This window comes from Mirounga leonina, unplaced genomic scaffold (genome assembly GCF_011800145.1).
Source record: "Mirounga leonina isolate KUSES-001 unplaced genomic scaffold, KU_Mleo_1.0 Mir_353, whole genome shotgun sequence".
Classification (NCBI taxonomy): domain Eukaryota; kingdom Metazoa; phylum Chordata; class Mammalia; order Carnivora; family Phocidae; genus Mirounga; species Mirounga leonina.
The window spans coordinates 413399-430779 of NW_023270699.1; the positions used below are offsets into that span (position 1 = coordinate 413399).

Consider the following 17381-nt stretch of genomic DNA (forward strand, 5'->3'; position numbering starts at 1 on the left):
TCCACACAGCACAGACACCCACACGGACGGACGGGAAGCAGGAGAAATGCTTCAACACCGACGGTCTCCAGAGAGGCACGTGCAAACGCTGCACCCATGGCACAGACGGAGGACACAGCAAGAGAGCAGAACCCCTAGAAACTAAAAATGACAACAGAAATAAGAAATTTAACTGAAGAACTGAGAACAAAGCTCGCAAGAGCTGCAAGGACACTGAAGAAGAGCAGTGCCAAGACCAGCCTCCTGGAAGCGAAGGCAGAGTCTCAGACACAGCGCCCCCCCCCAGCGTGAAAAGTGGACTCACACGCACGTGAACTGCCCACTGAAAACTTCAGGGAACTCACAGGGACCTCAGAGGGGCTGGCAGCACAAGCAGCCCACACACGAAGGGAGAATCAGCGGGACGGACGGGCCGGCGGCTCTCCACGGTGCGGGGGCGAGAGGACAGAGAACACGTGCCAGACGTCACACCCGCCAAACACACACGAGAACGAAACGGGCTCTCAGGGGGCTCCCCTCACGTGCCCTTGCGTCTCCACTGAGGGAACAGGCGCAGCAAAGAGAGGGGCCGCGTGCAGACACACGCCTGCTCCCCAGACAGCAGGGACCACCCAAGGAGAAGGCAGGGTGACTCCAGGACGACGGTGGGCGGGGGCCCAGAGGGCAGGACAGGGCTGTGGACAAGGACCCAGCGGCACGACTGCGCCGGGCACGAGGGCTCTGCTGCTGCGGAAGCCACACAAGGCCCAGCGGGACACACGCCGCACCCCCGTCCCCAGGAAAAAGTCACACGCAGAGACAGTTCTAGCAAAGGACATTAACAATGGGAAACTGGAAGCAGCCTGCTAAGCAGGAGAAACTGGGTCCCCAAAATTCACAGGTCCAAGCCCGAGCCTCCAGCACCTCAGAGTGGGACTATCCAGAGACAGAGACGCCAGGGGCGCGTGTGCACGGAGGAACCACATGAACAGGCAGCTCGAGAGCGGCCAACCGCAAGCCAAGGAGACAGGCCTCAGGAGAAACCAGCCCTGACCTCCAACTTCCAGCCTCCAGACTGAGATGATAAATTTCTGCTGTTCAACCATCCGGTCTGTGGTACGTTCGTGATGGCCACCCGAGGCGACTGAGACCAACAGATGCTGACGCCGAAGCTGTGCTCGCTGGGGCAGAGCACGTCTGCACGGGGCCACCACGGTCTGTCACGGCACGCCACCTGCCCAGGGTGGTGGCCATGAGACCCGGGCTACCAACACCGCAAGGCATCACCATCAAATAAAAGGGAACCTCGGGTGACAGGAAGGCCACACTGGCCACATCTCAAGTGCTCGCAGCCCGTGTGTCCACGGACTGACGGGACGGATGAAGAACACGCGGTGTGGACACAATGGAATGCTACTCAGCCGTAAAGAAGAACGAGATCTTGCCATTTGTGACAACATGGATGGACCTCGAGGGTGCAAGCAAAATAAGTCAGTCTGAGAAAAACACGTCCCGCGTGATCTCACTTACACGTGAAATCTTGAAACTGAGCTGATAGATACAGAGAACAGACTGGTGGCTGACAGAGGTGGGGGTGGGGGGACAGAGTGGGAGAAAGTGTCAGAAGACACGAACCTCCAGGTACAAAACAGAGTCTGGGGATGTAGTGCGCAACACGGTGACCAAAGGTAAAAAGCTGTCCTGTACCCCTCTGAAAGCTGCTGAGAGGGTAGACCTTAAATGTTCTCAATCACAAGAAAAAGAAACCCCGCAGCCCTGGGTCTGACAGACGTTAGGTGGACCCACTGTGGCGGTCACTCACCACACACACAAACGTCACACCTTGTGCACCTGAAACGGACGCTACGTCCGTGTCCCCTCAACAAAGGACAGAAGGGCCCGTCACCTCAGGCTGAAGGCGGAGTCCGTCGCAGTGTTCTCTTCTTCCTTTCTCAGACCTCTCTTCTAAACACACACTGGGTGGACTAAGAGAGAAAATGTGTTTTAAAACCTCCTCATATGCCCCTTCTCCTCCCTGCCCCCTCCACGGCGATCCTACTTCCCGTCAAGGACAGGAGCCCTCGGCTGAGCGGGCCGTGTCTCTGCGACCGCGTGGCGGGACCCTGTGCCGGAGCAGAGGGGACCCCGGGTGCCGCAGGTCACGTGCCGCTCCTAGCCTTAACGCTCTCTTGCTTGGAGGCCCAAACATAAGCTGTGTTTCTAAAACACAAGGCTCCTGCTCTCCACTGGCATGAAATCACAAATATAACGAGATTTCAATTCAGCTCAAGGTTCCCACGTTTCGAAAACACGCTGATGATGAAAAGCACTTATGCACCTGATTTCCACAGACTCCAGAAGAGACTCTTCATTCACCTCCTGCAGCCGCCGCTGTAACACAATCAGGTCTTCTTGGTAGCTTTTCTCAGCCTCCTCTAATTTCTTCTCAAAGTAAATTCTCAACTGCTCCAGCTCAGACTCGTGCTCGGCCTTCTCTCGCTGCCGCTGCTGCTGGAAGTCTTGCCTTAGGCGCTCTAGCTCTTCCCCATGAGGCGTGAGGGCCGGGAGCTGGTCGTGGAACTCTTTAATGGGAAGGAATTACGCAGTCACCTTCAGACGAAACACTGAGGAGACATCAGGAGACACTGCAGACCTCAACTCCAGAAAGGGCTCCAGTCCCAGCACCCGTGAAGGTGAAGCGGGACCCCTCTGTGGCTTACGCGGGGCGGCGCCTCACACCGGGAGGTGGCCTGGGCGGCCTCAGCGGATCCCATGGGCCCCCCGGAAGCAGAGTGCTTTCCCAGGCTGGTGCTGAAGGCGTCAGAGCCCAGAAGTGTGAGAGGCGCTCCGCATGCGGCTCGGGCCACAGGGCAGGGATGCGGGTGGCCCCCAGGGCCTGAGAGCCCCAGCCAGCGGCCAGCACAGAAACAAGACCTCGGCCCTACAACCGCAGGGACTTAGTGAGCCACGGCGAGGCCCAGCCAACACCCTGATTCCGGCTGCGGGTGATCCTGGACAGAAAACCCGGGCACGCCCTCCCATTCCAACCTACGAAACATCTGCCGGCTAATAAATGTGTGTGGCTTCCAGCCACTGAATCTGGGACGTTTCATTAAGAGCAGAAGAATAGTGATACCCACGGACCTCGAGAAAACGCACCACCACTGCTGTTTCCAGCAAGAAAATGCTACAAGCCGCTTAACAATAATTAATAATCAGCTTTCAAATGATGTGGGTATAAACTGGTCCCTACCCAGAAGTTTCAAGACAAATATCCCTGGAAGGAACCCTGGAGGCCAGGGCAAGGCTTCCCCTACGGCCTCGCGAGAGCTGACCCGCTCAGGAGCTCGGGAGAGCCGTGAGCCGCACCCACCGCCATCAACACACCGGAGCGAGCGGACAGGCGAGGCCTCGCCCACCACACAGGTCTCTGGCCCTTCCTCATAACCCTGCTCGTTGCCCCCCGCAAGGGGGACCCCTAGACTGAAAAGGCCCCACCTAGACAGCAGCAGCAGAAACACACGCATCCGCCTGTCTCGCTCGCGTCTCCTGACTTGCCCTGCTGAAGGCGCTGTCCGCAGGTGGGGACTATTCTTACAGAGGCTCTCGTAGGAGGTGCCAGGTGAGCTGCTGGGCCCTGCCAACTTGGGGGTCACTCGGGGCCACGGGAACCTGACAGCACCTGCCCCAGGTGAGCTCACAGGGTTCACGGGGCATCGCGCGGTAACACGCACCTGCACTCCCCCCAAATGCCCGCTGACTCGGCTTCTCGGTAGACGCCAGCCCTGCTGTAAGCTTTACCCATCTCACACTCGCAAACTGCCTCATAGGAACGTGAGAAAAATCACGATTCTGTAGCCGTTACTCAGCTAACTTGCTCGAAGATGAAATCAAGGCCCTCAAGTTTCCACCTTAAAACCACACACCAATCTTCAAAGAAGTTTACAAAATCGCTCTTTCTGTGCCTGCTGCAATTGTTAAGTCCTAGTTTGGGGTCTGAACAATTAAAAACACAGCTGTAGCTTTTGAGGATCTGAACTTTCAACATGAAACTCCTCACCACTCGAGTCCTGTCTGTCAGGTGTCGGAGACTCGAGCTGAGACCACAGGCGCAGGATCTCTTCTTGCGACTGAGCCTTCAGCTCTGCGTAGGACGCCCGGAGGCTCTCTAACTGGAAAAGGAAGCCGACATGTGAGACGCCACCCGAGACCAAGCCCAGGAGGTATGCACCCAGCTCTGGGGGCACGCAAGGCGAAACCCCAAACCTGCAGCCAAGAGAAAACCAGCCACAGCGGAAGCACAGAGAAACTACAGCTCATTTCTAACAGGCCTTTACCTGCTTGTAGTCTTGTTTTCCCCTCACTGAATGAGGACGGAAACTTTCTCCGTTGTCCTAAACACAAATCCTTCTAACTTGTCAGGGGAGGGAGGGCTGGACTCCTTCCCAGGCTGCCGGGGGTCCCTCTGTTGTCCGCCCCAGGGGCCACCCCTCCCCCTCCTGTGGCATGCTGGGGTTTTCCCTGCATTTTTCGGTTAGCCCCCCTGGAAAGGGTCTCTTCAGGGGTGAACAGAGTCAGCCCACCCTGCACCCACGGAGCTGAGAGCAGCAACCACTGTCGGGGTGGGCCCGGGGTCAGGCCACAAGTCGCCCACGGCACTAAGTGGGTGGGTACGCGTGCAGGGCTGAGGGCTAAAGGACAAGCCCTGCCAGAGGGGACACGGGACGTGGGAGCTTTGGCCTACAGTGGCCCTGAGGTCAGCCTGCTGCCTCATGCAGGGACAGGACAGAAGCCTCATGCCCTTCTGTGTTCCTTTCCCATCGGCAAGGGAGAATCAGCACGGAGGTGATGAGGAAAGGCGGCCGGAGCAGGTGTAAACGCCACGGGGACAGAAGCACAAGCTCCTCCCGGACTCTCCTCTGAAATCCGGGCACAGGCCGAGACGGACTCGGCCTCTCTGACTTCTTGGCCCGATGCCTGGGGCACTGATGGTCCTGGGACAGAGCCCTCGGTGTCTGAGTAAGATCTGACCACACCTTGCATCGTGGGTATGTGGTGTCTTGCTGGAAAAGCGTTCTGAATACACAAGCAGCAGAAATGTTTCTGGCTAAATCTTCTTAGGACTTCTGTGCTTACTTAGGATTATGGTCAGAGAACATGGCCTTAGACCCCTAATGCCTGGAGTCTGGGTCTCAGGGGCACTGGTAAAAAATACAAATTCTGTGTGTGTACGATCCAGCATAACCATTACGCCAACTCCACAACTCTGTCTTTACTTCTCTATCTACTAAATACCGACAGTCTCTTTAAATTTACTACTTAAGGGGCGCCTGGGTGGCTCAGTCATTGGGCATCTACCTTCGGCTCAGGTCATGACCCCAGGGTCCTGGGGTCAAGCCCCAGGTGGGGCTCTCTGCTCAGTGGGAAGCCTGCTTTTCCCTCTCCCACTCCCCCTGCTTGTGTTCCCTCTCTCGCTGTGTCTCTCTCTGTCAAATAAATAAAGTCTTCAAAAAATAAAAATTAAAATTAAAAATAAATTTACTACTTAAAGTTTTGGCAAATAACAGAACATGAAAACAATCCCATCCAAAATCTTCTAAAACCTCCCCTCTCTTGCCAGTTGGAATACAGAAGTCCCTGCCCACCTCCAGCTGTTTTTCTGCCTCCTGGTCTCGGAGTCTCTGCTCCAAGTCCCGCACGTACTGACCGCGCTCAGACTGCAGGTCTTCGCGTAACTGTCGCAGGGCTGCTTCCTGCTGGGTCTCCAGAGTCCTCAGGGCACCTGGACAGGGGCACACACACCCCTGAGGGCGTGGCCTTCTCAGCCACGCAGGAGCACAGCTCCTTCCAGACCCCAAGGTCCCAGCACCCTGTGCTCCTGGGGGGCAGCCCAGACGGGCACCACCTCCTCACCGCGGTGGCACCGTGGGACAGGAATAAAAGGTAAACAATCGCAGCCTTACTTTCTTGGTAACAATTTAATAATGGAACATGGACAAAGGTCTCTGAAACAAAGGCTTCAGGAGAGGTTAGGGAGCTTGAGAAGTCTGTGGTCAACGAGGGGAGACCCCAAGGCTGAGCCTGAGCCGCCCAGCGGGCCCCGCACCTGTCTCCACCACTGTGGGCGACATGCACCCACAGCCCCTCTGGCAACGAAACGCAGGACGCTCGTGCCCAGCGTGAGCCTGGCATGGCACGTGACTTTTGTTCTGGCATTCCACACAAGCACTCAGTCCCCTCTTCAAACCTGCTCATTTTAATTTGAAACTCACATTCGGCCTGAGTTTTGGCTTGAAAAATCTTCTCCAATTCAGCTTTCTGTTCGTCCAATTCTTTCTTAAACTGGTCTTGTAAATTCTCCAATTCCAACCGATGCTTTGCAGACAATTCTCTGCGTAGGTTTTCTAAGCATAAACCCCTCTCTGATTCCCAGTCTTGCTTCAGGTTCTAATTCAAGTAAGGAGAGAAAAAAGACTATGGGCCAACAGTGGACTATCTGTGGTAAGAAATTTAAATTGCATTCGAAAACCAGGTGTGGGCAGTCACTGTGCCAGACCAGACTGTCACTATAGGAAGCTGAATGGTACCCACCAAAGACAAGGACAGGAGCAGAGAAAGCTAGGACCACCTGCCCAGAAACAAAGCGTGGACGGAGGTCATGCTCAACAATTCACACACCCGTCCTCCATGAAGGACCCAGGATCCTACAGTGACATCACCTGACCTCTGCAGAGGGCTGGCCTGGCCCCAGGTGCCCTAAGAAATGAGTCCCCCACCGTCCAGCTTAGAGGGGTGGGGCACAAGCCTCTAACCTGGGACTAACAGCCGCCCTCCACCAACTGCCCGATTAGAGCAGCCAGGACCTAAACACCCACGTGCCCCACGTCCGATATGTGCCCCCAACGTCATTAACGTCCCCCGACCTCACCAGCCCCTTCCTCTGCTGTCACCGGCACCAACAGGCCTTCCACAAATGCAGCCTTGAGAAAGGGACCCATGGCCAGGATGAGAAGTCCCAGGGAGGGGCTTCTTCGGAGAGGCGCTAACTGTGTCCCGCCCTGAACACAACTCTCTCCCCAGGAGGGCTGTGGGCTGAAATCAGGGGCACCGGCAGGGGATGTGTGGTCAGCCCAGCACATGGGGCCGGCTGCGGCATCGGCCGCACAGCAGCTCCCCCGCCCCGAGCCTCCCCAAGGTGCCTGGGATCTGCGCCCCACACTTTTACTCGTTGCCACAGGGCCCCTCCCTGCCCTGGCACGTCCGTCAGTCCCGCAGCACAGTGAGGCCACCTGGGGGCAGACTGAGGGTGCAAGAGCTTCATGTTATAGAACAAGTTCTGGTTGTGCTATAACAAGCTACATACAAGCTGTGCTGACAAATTCAAACTGCCCAAAGAAAAGGATGCTTCTCCTCTAAAGCAAAAGGCAATGCATTTTCTACCAGCACGTTCAATAAAGCTTTGGTGGGGTATCTGTCTGAATCGGGTGAGGGGCTTTCCCGTGGGGACTCCAGGCAAGCTGGAGGGATGGAGGGAACGGGGAGACGCCGCACACCCAGAATGACATTTCTAACCACGTCTACCTCTATCATCCTCGCGTTCTTCTCCATTTCCGCCTGTAACTTCTCCTTCAGCTCGGCTGCAAGAAAAACATAAAAGCAGATGGGATCACGGAGTCTGACCACTTGAAGGGGAGAGGGCTGCCGGCACGCACAGGCCGCTCCACAGGAACACTCTGCAACACTCCCAGGACAACAGGGCGTGTCTGTGAGGGAACACGAATTCCACGTGTGATGTAACGAACGAATTATATTCCTGCCCAAAGCAAGGGCGGAGCCTTCCAGCCAGCCTGACAGCCACACAAGCTGGGGGGTCCCTGGGCACCTTAGACCCGAGTCCCCCTCTGGTCTGTCTGCCCCACACCAGCCCTCACGCACCCTGGGCCTGGAGTGCAGGCTCCCGCCGTGCCAGACTCCGGGCAAGGTATGGAAGACAGACAGGCAAAGACATTCTAGGACCTGGCAGCTCCCGAGCCCCAAGGAAGAACCACAAGAAAAGAGGTACCAGGTGTTGGGAGTGCAGGGGAGGGAGAAGGCTGGACCAGTGGGCGTGGCCTGACATGGACTGAGAGGCGTGCACACCTGGGGGTGTGGCACCAGGAAGAGAAGCAGGGACCTCAGGAAAAGGGCTGAGGCGCAGCTGGGGCCAGCCAAAGCCACATGTGGAAGGTGAGGGGCCTGAGCAAGCCCAGAGCTCAAGCAAAAGCCAGGCACCACCTCTGAGGGGGGGTCACAGGGGCCCAGGCCAAGGCAGAGCCTCATGGAGCAGAGGGCAGGCGTGCACCCCTTTGTGTTCCCATCTCCAGGGGTGAGCATAGAGAAAACAGCATAGGAAAGGGCCCAAGGTAAAACATGTTTTGTATTTTCAAAAATGAGCAGAAACGGGGGCCATAAAACTACTTATTTATGTTTATTCGAATCTACATGAAGAAACATGGGACGGTATCCCCAGAACCTGAGAAGACTGGCTCCCTCTGAAGGCTGGGGGTGGGACTCGGAGGAGGAAGACTTTCAACACATCCAGGGCCACGCACGCTGCTTTCATTTTTCAAATGAAAAACTCAAGAAACAGGCACATGAGCAGAGAAATGGGGATGACTGCTCATGGGCACGGGTTTCTTTCTGGGGGATGAATGTTCTAACCTTAGACTGTAGGGATGTTTGCATGACTCTGAAACGCACACTTTAAATGGGAGAATTGTATGGTATGTGAATTACAGCACAATCAAGCTGGTGTTTACAAAACTGTTTACAAAAGTAGTGACTAACAGAAAAGTAGGAAAATAACATTAAAACATAAAACTATCTCTTAGATGTAAATAAAGAGCTCAGTCTAGGCCAGAGAACCACCAAAGGAAAAGGTGCCTAAGCCGTCCACCAGGAGCGACGTGGCCCCACTGGGAGCAGAGTGAGGAGCTTGTGGGATGTGGGGGTCTGTGTCCAGGAGCATCTGGGTCGGCCACAGACAGTCCCGTCAAAGAGGCAGACACGGAAACTTCCAGCACACAAGCAGATCACCTCCAATGACGCGACACCATTTCAGAAACGAACACTAGCCCACCGGACGCGCGGACAGAAGGCAAGGGGACAGCAGAGCCCCACAGCGCAGGAAGCACACCGCCCCACCCAGGACACAGACAGGGAGATCTGGGTGGGACACGCCCCTGATGGGTGCCCCGCCTGCCTCCCCAAAACCAGCAGTAGGGGCCTGTATGTCGCCGACAAGTCATGGGGAAGCCCACGCCCGGCGTGCAGCCCCGTACCTGTCTCCCGGCTGCAGCGCTGCACCGTCTCCTCCCGCTCCCGCGCGTGCTGCCCCCTGGTCAGCTCGAGCTCCTGCTGCTGCCTGCTCCGCAGCAGGGCCAGCTCCTGGGCATGCCGACCGTTCAGCATGGCCCGCAGCTCCGTCAGCGCCGTCTCCTTCTCCTTCTGGAGGTTGGCCTGGGTCAGCTCCAGCTGCACCGTGTGCATGTTGCTCAGACTCAGGCGCAGCGCCTCCAGCTCCAGGGAAGGCACCGGCTGCAGGACAGACAGGGGCTTCTGGGCACTGGGGAAAGCAGCTGCGCTGCCTGGCGTGGCCGTGTCTGCCAAGACGCTGCAGCAGCGACCCCCTCCCACCACCACCACAGGTTCTTACACCTGCTTTCCGAGCCTCGGGCTGCAACACCGGCCAGCTCCCCGCAGGACCTCAGGCAGCCCGGGCACAGCCTGGCAGCTCGCCAACCACCTAAAACTGCACCCAATCCTATCCTGAAGCCCTGTAGCCCACATGTGCTCTCCCTCCACCTGAACCGCAGCTCTGCAGACGGCCGGGGCCGTTCCTCCTCGAGGACACAGGCCACACAAAGCCCGCGGCCACGCAGGAGGCCCCAGCCTCCCTTCAGGCAGGCTCCCCAGCCCATAGACCCATCCTGGCTGGAGCCAGGTGAGCAGCCATTCCAGATGTTGCAAGACCCCCGTCGGAACCATGGGATGAGAACCAGAATACAGACAGGAGGAGGCTTGGGACAGTCACTGCCAACGAGGGCAAAATGTGAGGCCAAAAAGGGCCCAGCAGTGGCTGAGTTAATGACCCCATCAGGAACCCCATGCTCCAGACCAGAGACAAGCAAGCTCTGTACTTCACTGCTCTGGAAGGTGGGCAGAGGAGACAAAGGAGACACTTCTGTGCCTAGCTAAGATATGGGGAATCTGTGCTCCTTCCACTGCCCTGGGGAAAGTGGAGGAAGGTCAGGGTTCCAGGAAGCATACCTTATTCCCAGTTAACACAAACAACAGAAAAACATGTCTGGAACTTAGCACTTAAGGGACACCCAAAAAAGCATAAAAATAAAATGAATAAAGGGGAGTGCCTGGGTGGCTCAGTCGGTTAAGCGTCTGCCTTCGGCTCGGGTCATGATCCCAGGGTCCTGGGATCGAGCCCTACATCGGGCTCCTTGCTCTGCTCATGCTCTCTCGCTCTCTCTGTCAAATAAAATCTTTAAAAATGAAGAAATAAAAAAAGATAAAGGAGAGCAATAAGCAGAAACCATGGAAAAAGAACATGTGCCTCCAAAGAGGCCAATAAGGAGCTCCAGCAGGACAGGGAAGCCACAGTGAGGTGCAGGGACGCACACCAGCCCTCCTGCCGCAAGGGCGTGTCCAGAGCACCCTCTGCTTCCCGTAGGTGGCAGCCACCAGGGGAGTCGAATGTGCCTCCAGGACAGCCTGGCTCCGGCTTCTCTTCCTCGAGGCCCCTCACGGCCACAGAACCACCTGTGTCTAATGAGCGGGAGCGGCAGCTGACAGGGACACCGCCAGCAGTGCCGTGAGTGGCACCTCCAAACCCGCTGCCCCAGGCGTCCTCGCACGTCCCTCCCCCTGCCCTTTCAAAGGCCCCCCACACAGCAAGCCTGCCGCACACATCCATCCACTCTGTGACAAACCTCTCCCACCTGCAACCCTCCCAGACCCCCAAGCCCACTGGTGCAAATTACAGGGCGAGTGTGCAGGGATCGGCCACACCCCGAGGACCTGGACGTGGGCCCGAGCATGCCGGGTCACCTGGGCCTGCAGCCGCACCTGCTGCATCTCTGTCGGCCGCTGGGGCTCCACGGCCACCTGCTGCTGTGCGCCGACCTCATCCTTCTGTCTTCTCATCAGTTCCGCAATTTCTAGCTTATATTCTTGCTCACGGTCCTAGAGGAGGAGCGCAAAGGACGTGACCCAGAGAATTCACATGAGGAAACAGTCACTAAAAACAATTACGACACACCAGAGAGAACTGAGTCCAGCAGTGTTCACGGCAGCACGACTCACAACTGCCAGAAGGTGGGAACAACCCAAGTGGCCACAGACAGGGGACGCATAAACACAATGTGGAAAAGCCATCCAGGGGGGCATCACTCAGCCATAAGGAGAAGCTACGACGCTGATAACCTCCAAACGTCACACTCCGTGAGGGCAGCCAGACACATACTGTGTGGTGAGAATAGGAAATGTTCAAACAGGCAAATCCACAGGGACAGAATGCCGGCTGGTGGGTGCCCCGGCTGCAAGGGCAGAGGAATGGGGAATGGCTGCTAATGGGCATGAGGTTCCTTGTCGGGTAATGAAAATGCTTTGGAATTAGACAGTTATGATGGCTGCACAACAAAGTGATTGTATTAAAAACCACTGATATATATACTTTAAAATGGTGAATTTTGTATATGTGAATTATATCTCAATAAAAATAACTATGAAAGAACATTAAACCTGTTTAAGTGGCTGAGGGTAAAGTGGAAAACCCCAGAGAGAGGCCGCAGGTGCTGATACTGGACAGCAGTGTGAGCTTCCCCAGGCTCTCTGGGGATACTTACGGGAGGGAAAATGTACGTAAAATGCCTGGAAGTGGTGGGTGCCAAAAAAAGCTGAATGAACCTGAAGATGTAAATGTGAAACATTTTACAGCTAGTAAATCAGCAAAAGTTGGTGATAATATTGATCCTCAATGTCACCAAGGTCAAGGGGAAACAACCAAACACTGTCAATGACAGAAAAGGTGTAACTTTTTCTTACGAGCTATTCTGACAACGTATGTCAAAAGCCACAGAAAATGTTTCTGTCTTAATATTCCCAACTTTGGGGGCGCCTGGAAGGCTCAGTCAGTTAAGCATCAGACTCTTGATCTCAGCTCAGGTCTTGAGCTCAGAGGCGTGAGTTCAAACCCCACGCTAGGCTCTGTGCTGGGCTCAGAGCCTACTTAAAAAAAATTTCCCAGCTCTGGGAACATTTTCAACATCACCAACCCAAAGGGAAAAGAAAAGCTACAAGCCCTCTGTGAGCGTCCCAGTCTCCCCCACCCCCCCCAAGCCCCCACCCCACGTGGGCCACGCCCCTCCCGCAGCAGGCCACTACAGCTGCAAGCCTCCCAGCTTCCCCTGTGTGACAGCCCCGATCTTTCTGGGGCTTGTCTACAAGGCACCTTAGACTCAAAGCGAACCGAATTTTCCTGTCCAAGCTAGGGCTCCTCCAACATTATCCTCCTCAGTTAACAGCACCCCCAAACCCTCACAGTGCTCCTACTCCTGCCTCCCCTTACAGCAACCCCACAGCAGCCCAAGGCCGGTCCTGGCATCCCTCCATTCCCATGAGCGCAGCTGACTGGCTCCCATGGTCACTCGGCCTAATGTGAGGTCACTGGCTTGGAGACCAGATGATGCATTCAGGAAACAAATTCAACCTTGTCACTCCCTTGAAAGACTCAGTGCACCTGCTGCCCTTGGGGGCAGTCCCTCCTGCTGTTCCACCTGGCACTTGCCTCCTGCACCAGGGCCTCCCTGCGACCTTGGACCAGCTCTGCCTCCCCTCCTTTTGCTCCTCTGGGACCTTCCCAGCCCTGATCCCCCACCCCTGCAGAGGCTCCCACTGCTCCCTGCACATGTCAGTGATGCCCAGGAAGCACTCAGCACTGCTGGGAAGACGCACCCGCAAGTACCCCTCTATCTATGAGGGCCCACAACGTGGAGGCAAACTGTTCCAAGGGGAGTGTCAGAGCCCATTAAATATCATTATGGATGCTTCATCAAATTAAAGGGCTTTTGCCAATGGTAAAAGGTAATGTAGGAATGTCCAGTTTTAAAGATAAAAGGCAGAATCTTAAAACATTTTTGCTACAAACATCAGAATTGTTGGATAAAATGTAACAAAAGTGACTCTAAATGTTCTAAGGCAGGGAACAGCCCAGGTGCCAGATAGGAGGGATGTGGAACGTAAAACGATCTAGGGAGACAGGGACACGTGGGAGCACCACACGCTCCCAGAATCGGTGGCTTTGCTGGGAGGGCAGTTAGAAATGAGACTGTCGGGCACAGTCAGGTGTCCTGAAGGCCTGTGCGGCAGGATAGGACGCGTATCCTCACTGCCCGAGTGCGGGAAGGCCAGGGAGCTCACTCATCTCCAAATGAGGAGGCAGAGGAGGCGAAGTAGGGGCGTCTCTCCTGAAAAATTAAAACCCAGGCCTGCTCATCATACTTGTTGACAAATTTATACATGCCATGGGATGCAGAAATCCCCAAGCAAAGAAACTGACCTAAAAATAAGTCCTAGCAAGGGCACCTGGGTGGCTCAGTCGGTTAAGCATCTGCCTTCAGCTCACGGACCTGGGATTGAGCCTCAACCTCAGGCTCCCTGCTCAGCGGAGAGCCTGCTTCTCCCTCTCCCTCTGCCTGCCGCTCTGCCTACTTGTGCTCTATCAAATAAATAAAATCTTAAAAAAAAAATCCGTCCTAGCAAAGGGCTATTCCCGGGACACCAATCGGATACAAATCTGGGACCCATTTGGAGGGGCTCGCACAAGCCAGGACACAGATATTCTCAGGGAAGCCACACAAACACCTCACTAAAAGTGAGCACACAACAGGCTACTCCAGGAAGGGTAACAGGTACCTGAAAAGACCTCCGGCAGCACCCACAATGGTCCCCACACAGGTGTGCAACTCAAAATAACCCCAAGCCATACAGTTAACTTACCGTGAAGAACTGACCACACCTCTAAAGACTGGGCAAAATTCAGACCAATTTGCTCATAAAAAGATACAGTTACACTTAAAACAAAAGCAGCCTCAAAGTATCTCTAGGAAACGTTACATAATACAAAATGATATCACTGTCTTTAAGAAATCCAAACAGAATGTCTTGAAATACAGACAGCAAAGACAAAATCAACAACTCAACAGACAGATTTAAGAGCAGATGACACACACACGAACAGAGTCAGTAAAGGAAGAGATAACCCCGATGAAATCTTTCAGGGTAACCAAAAGAAGGAAAGTACAGAAAACAAGATGGGACAAGTGTATGCAGAGGAGCTCTGAAAACCTTCCCTGGAATTTCAGGCCCTGGAGAAAGAAGGGCCAGACGCTATGCATGGAGATACTGCCTGGAGATTTTCTAGAAGCAACAGAAGCGAAAGGTATCAGCCACAGACCGAGAAAGACCCCATGATCCACGTCGCTCTAGTAAAAGAACAGAAGTGCACATCCAGGCCCACTAAAGTAAAACTGCGGAACAGCAAATAGGAAGTCTGCAAAGCAGCGGCGGCAAAAGAACGGCGGACCAACAGCTGACACAGAAGCCAGGGCAGAGCTGGACAAACACCCAGCACATGACACACCGACCACCAACCTGAATGTCCATACCAGTTGGACTATCTTTCAGGAACAAAGGGAAAAAACCAAAAATACATTCTGGAAAACATCACCTGGGGGCACTGGCATAAGAAGGGTCTTGCTACAGGAAATACTAACACGTGTTCTGCAGACAGAAGGAGCGTGGCCCCACCGCGGAAGAAAAGGAATAAAGGATGAAGAAGAAGGAACTACGATACTAACCCTGAACAAGAACTGACCACTAAAAAATAAGTAATTCCTTACATCATAATCACAAACAATGTGGAGGCAAGGACATTGTCCTTCACTAGATAAGCAGACCAACAGGCACGTCCATGCAATAAAGCAATGAAGAGAAGGGAGCTCTGATGTAGAAACAGCTTGCATGAATCTTGTATTTGATTTGCTACGATTCAAAAGTCAGACCCAAAAGGCTACATATTCTAGGATTCCAACCGTACCACAGAAAAGGCAAAAGTACAGAACAGAAACAGGTGGGCAGTCACCAGGGGCCGGGGAGGGAGGGAAGGCTGACAGCAAGGGGTGCACAGGGAAACTTGCAGGGGTGGAGCCATTCTGTGAGGAGTCCTGTGGTGCTGGACTGGAGTCGGGGACGGCAGGATGCACGCAAGCTTACTTTAATACGTGTACAAGGGGCGCCTGGGTGGCTCAGTCGTTAAGCGTCTGCCTTCGGCTCAGGTCATGATCCCGGGATTCTGGGATCGAGCCCCGCATCGGACTCCCTGCTCCGCGGGAAGCCTGCTTCTCTCTCTCCCACTCCCCCTGCTTGTGTTCCCTCTCTCACTGTGTCTCTCTCTGTCAAATAAATAAATAATTAAAAAAAAAAATACGTGTACATACAGACAGATACATACAGAATTAACTACAGACCCGTGTGTGCACACGGACTAGTGTGCATACGCACCCGCTGAGCGACCTAGAAGCAGTGACCATACCCAGTGCCCAGGTCTTGGTTTCTACCACCATCAAATAAAAGGAACCAGGGCCCCCTGAAGAAATGGGTGACTCAGAACTGAGGCAGGGAGAGCACAAGATGAGCCTGAAGAAAGCCAGAATGTGCTTATAAGACAAAGGATGGGGCATGTCACCAGGACACAGGGGCCAGACTGAAAAAGCTCCCAATGGCGAGAGCTGGAATACTGGAAGCAACAAAAGAGATAAAACGTAGTTTGAAATTATAACACAAAGTACAACATAAATACACATGAGCCCATACGGATATAAATACATGATTAAATTAATGGGGGCGAAGAGGCACATCTTCCTTCAGAAGAATTACAAACAGAATGTGTCGTTACTCTTCCCTGCAGGAGGCAGCACATAATTTCCCTCCCTTGAAGTGTGTGCTGGACTCAGTGACTCACTTTCAAAGAGGAGAGTCTGCAAAAGGGGAAACCCGGCTGACCCTGCCGGGTAGAAGGAGATTACAAGGGCACATCGCCTCTGTGGTCAAATCCCTAACTTGAGTCTAATAACGAAAAAGCATCAGAGAAACCCAAACTGAGGGAGAGTCCCCAAAGGAACTGACCAGTGCTATTCAAAATGGTCACCAGAAACTAAGACACCATCAGAGGCCCGAGGAGACAAAGCAGGAAAGACAACTAAAAGCAATGTGGTGTCCTGGGAGGGGTCCCAGACAGGAAAAGCTCTTAGTGGGAAAACTGGTGAAACCCAAGCAAGTCTATTCAGTTAACAGTAATGTCGCAGAGTTTATGCCTTAGCTTTGACAAATGTGTCGTGTGTCTAAAATGCTAACGATGGGAAAGTGGGGTGAGGGATACACAGGAAGGGTCTGTACTAGCTCGGCAGCTTTTCTGTAAATCTGTAACTATTCCTGAATTAAAAGTTTATTTAAACCAATGAATAGCTGGATAAATAGAAGGATGAATGAATTGTGGGGTTAAAAATTATTTTTAAGAAAAGGAATGGAGGGGCGCCTGGGTGGAGCATGCAATTCTTGATCTCGGGGTCGTGAGTTCAAGCTCCACAATGGGCACAGAGTTTACTTAAACAAAAAGGAATGTAACACTCATTAGGATGGCTACTATAAAAAAGAGAAAACAGGTGTTGGTGAGGACGTGCACTGTTGGTAGAAATGTAGAATGAGGCAGCCACTGTGGAAAACAGTATGGAGGTTCCTCAAAAATTAAAATTAGAATTACCATCTGATTTAGCAATTCCACTTCTTGACATACACCCAAAAGACTTGAAAGCAGAGTCTCAAAGAGGCATCTGCACATCTTATCTGCAGCAGCATTACTCACAATAACCAAAACATGGAAGAGACTCAAGCATCCACCGTCAAATGAATGGATTACCAAAAAGTGGTCTAACCATATGAAGGAATATTACTCAGCCTTAAAAAGGAAGAAAACTTTGTCACAAGCTACAACACAGATGAACCATGAGGATATCATGCTAAGTGAAGTAAGCCAGTCACAAAAAACCCAATTACATGATTCCACTTATGTGAAGTATCTAGAAGAGTCAAAATCAGAGACAGAAAGTAGAATGGTGGCTGCCAGGGGCTGGGGGAGAGGGAATGGGGACTTACGATTAAAGCCAACAGAGTTTCAGCTTTACAATATGACAGAAGCTGTGGAGATGGACGGTGGTGATGGTCGCAAAACATTATGAATGCATTTAATACAATTGGGCTGTGCACATAAAAATGGTTAAGGAGTGCCTGGCTGG

At 53.6% G+C, this 17381-nt stretch overlaps 1 protein-coding gene across 7 annotated transcripts in view; it reads right to left on the reverse strand.

The window, feature by feature from the left end:
- PCNT (pericentrin) overlaps positions 1–17381 on the reverse strand; it is a 125768-nt gene that overhangs the window by 86152 nt on the left and 22235 nt on the right. For 6 of the 7 annotated variants that reach the window (XM_035029991.1, XM_035029989.1, XM_035029993.1 and 3 more), the window contains exons 3-10: positions 11080–11214; positions 9300–9555; positions 7561–7616; positions 6252–6426; positions 5625–5761; positions 4040–4151; positions 2318–2561; positions 1886–1964 (exon numbers count right to left, since the gene is read on the reverse strand). In XM_035029991.1, coding sequence (XP_034885882.1) covers positions 1886–1964; positions 2318–2561; positions 4040–4151; positions 5625–5761; positions 6252–6426; positions 7561–7616; positions 9300–9555; positions 11080–11214 — 1194 coding nt within the window. The remainder of the gene's footprint in view (positions 1–1885; positions 1965–2317; positions 2562–4039; positions 4152–5624; positions 5762–6251; positions 6427–7560; positions 7617–9299; positions 9556–11079; positions 11215–17381) is intronic. The other variant, XM_035029990.1, reaches the window with a different exon arrangement.